Here is a 2,500-nt window from a genome sequence, read left to right as displayed (position 1 = left end):
TTCATCCAGAGTTTTGGTTCATTTCTTTCTCTTTCCCTGTATTTCGCAGAAGAGTTGCAAGCAGTAAGCCCGCAGGAGACCGCACGCAGCCATGCCTGGCCACGCCATCAAGAGCACCGGGCCCGACCCCGACCCCACCGAGTACCTGTTCGTGTCGCGGGAGCAGAGGATGCTCGACCAAGCCAAGCCCTACGACCCAAAAAAGTCCTGCTGGGTACCTTCCAACGACGGAGGGTACGTCGAGGCTGAGATCCAGGGCAGCAAGGATGACGCGACCGTTCTTGTAACCATAAAAGGGGGTGAGAATAAGACGGTGAAGAAGGACCAGGTGTCTCAGGTCAACCCGCCGAAATACGAAAAATGCGAAGATGTTTCTAACCTGACGTTCCTCAACGATGCTTCCGTCCTGTACAACCTAACGAGCCGTTACCAGGCCAAGCTGATCTACACCTACTCTGGCCTCTTCTGCATCGCCATCAACCCCTACAAACGTTACCCCATCTACACCAACCGCACCGTCAAGATCTACCAGGGCAGGAGACGCAATGAGGTGCCTCCTCACCTTTTTGCTGTTGCCGACGGTGCCTATATGAGCATGATGCAGCGTGAGTAGAACTACAGATTGCCGATAATCTGGTTACCGTACATCTGGCCTTGAAGTGCCGACATACATATCAAAGCTCATTACTACAATATATAATATCATAATTGTATATTTCCATTATATTTACAGTTGCAGAAAACCAGTCAATGCTCATCACGTAAGTCAATTTGTTATAAATTCAGCAAACAGAATCAGACATTAAGTTTAATCGCAGTTTTGCTGTTTTTTGTGGATATTAATTAAATGGATACAAAATTAATGAAATGGACACAAGATTAATGAAAATGATATACAATTAATGAAATGGATATAAAATTCATGAAATGGGTATGAATATCAGTTGTAATACCATTTTTTTTATTTATATTTTTCGCCATCTCGTCATATATTACAACAACCATAGCGGGGAATCCGGTGCAGGGAAAACGGAAAACACAAAGAAAGTCTTGTCTTACTTTGCCAATGTCGGAGCGTCCAAGAAAAAGGAAGGCGAGAAGAAGCAGGTGAGTGTACTGGTCCCGTCATTTGCTTTCATCTGCAAATTCTTGTGCTGCGTCATGTACTTTCAAATTAAATACTTAACTAAAGGTGGCTACCTGTATATTCCGGCCCCATGAATCCCCACAGAACCTGGAGGACCAGATCGTGCAGACCAACCCTGTCCTGGAAGCCTTTGGCAACGCCAAGACCACTCGCAACGACAACTCGTCTCGATTTGTAAGTTCCTTGTTACACAGATTAGCAAATATATGAACATTAACTAATAGGTCTTTAATTCATATCCTGTATTTACCCTCATTTCTCCTGATTCTTATCAGGGTAAGTTCATCCGCATCCACTTTGCGCCCAACGGCAAGCTCTCAGGAGCTGATATTGAGGTGTACCTGCTCGAGAAGGCTCGCGTCATCTCTCAAGCACCTGCTGAGCGTTCGTATCACATCTTCTATCAGTTGATGTCCAAACAGGTTCCAGAAATCCAACGTAAGTAATTACATAGTTTATGATCGCACATAGAGAAAAGAAGAGATAGATAGATAGATAGAGAAAGAGAGAGAGAGAGAGTGAGTGATAAATAGATGTGTGTGTGTGTAGACAGAGACAGAGACAATCTGACTGACTGACAGACAGACAGACAAACAGACAGACAGATAGACAGAGAAATGAAAAGGGAAAGAGATTAATCCCCCCCCCCCCGAAAAACGATCGATAAATAGACTGAAAAATGTAAATACATAGAATGATAGTGAGAGATAGAGGTTACGGGAAAGGAGTGCTGAGAGGGGGGCTCAAAAATATTTCTTCATCCTCTCTGACCGTCCGCAGCACATGTCGTCCGCTTCAATCGAATGCCATAAAGAACCTTACTTTTCAGCTCTGTGCTTCCTGAGCAACGACATCTACACTTACCACTACGTGTCTCAAGGAAAGGTCACCGTGGCTTCGATTGACGATGCCGAGGACATGCAATTTACGCATGTACGTGTACTGTGATACATATGTGTGTGTGTGTGTGTGTGTGTGTGTGTATATATATATATATATATATATATATATATATATATATATATATATATATATATATATATATATACATATATATTATGACATCAAATATCACAAGAAAAATGATAATCGTGAATATCTAATGTCACTATATCTTTTATGATAGCATTTTTTTCCGTAAGCAGGATGCATTTGTTGTGCTGAATTTCTCTAGTGAAGAGCGTGACAACTGTTACAAGATCACGGCCGCGGTCATGCACATGGGAGAAATGAAGTTTAAACAGAGAGGTCGTGAAGAGCAGGCTGAACCTGACGGTACTGAGGTACTATCCTTAGCAATGAAAGTCTCTCCGGATACGATATTATGACAGTGCTTTTTGATCATTCTACGTG

At 42.7% G+C, this 2,500-nt stretch overlaps 1 protein-coding gene across 1 annotated transcript in view; it reads left to right on the top strand.

Moving 5' to 3' along the window:
* LOC113810231 (myosin heavy chain, muscle) overlaps positions 1-2,500 on the top strand; it is an 18,184-nt gene that overhangs the window by 478 nt on the left and 15,206 nt on the right. The window contains exons 2-8 of the mRNA XM_027361943.2: positions 50-605; positions 734-761; positions 1,008-1,107; positions 1,232-1,321; positions 1,423-1,585; positions 1,977-2,080; positions 2,293-2,430. Of these exons, the coding sequence (XP_027217744.2) occupies positions 92-605; positions 734-761; positions 1,008-1,107; positions 1,232-1,321; positions 1,423-1,585; positions 1,977-2,080; positions 2,293-2,430 (1,137 nt within the window). The 5' untranslated portion in view covers positions 50-91. The remainder of the gene's footprint in view (positions 1-49; positions 606-733; positions 762-1,007; positions 1,108-1,231; positions 1,322-1,422; positions 1,586-1,976; positions 2,081-2,292; positions 2,431-2,500) is intronic.

This window comes from Penaeus vannamei, chromosome 17 (genome assembly GCF_042767895.1).
Source record: "Penaeus vannamei isolate JL-2024 chromosome 17, ASM4276789v1, whole genome shotgun sequence".
In the NCBI taxonomy this organism is placed as follows: domain Eukaryota; kingdom Metazoa; phylum Arthropoda; class Malacostraca; order Decapoda; family Penaeidae; genus Penaeus; species Penaeus vannamei.
This window is presented reverse-complemented; position numbering and strand designations above follow the sequence as displayed.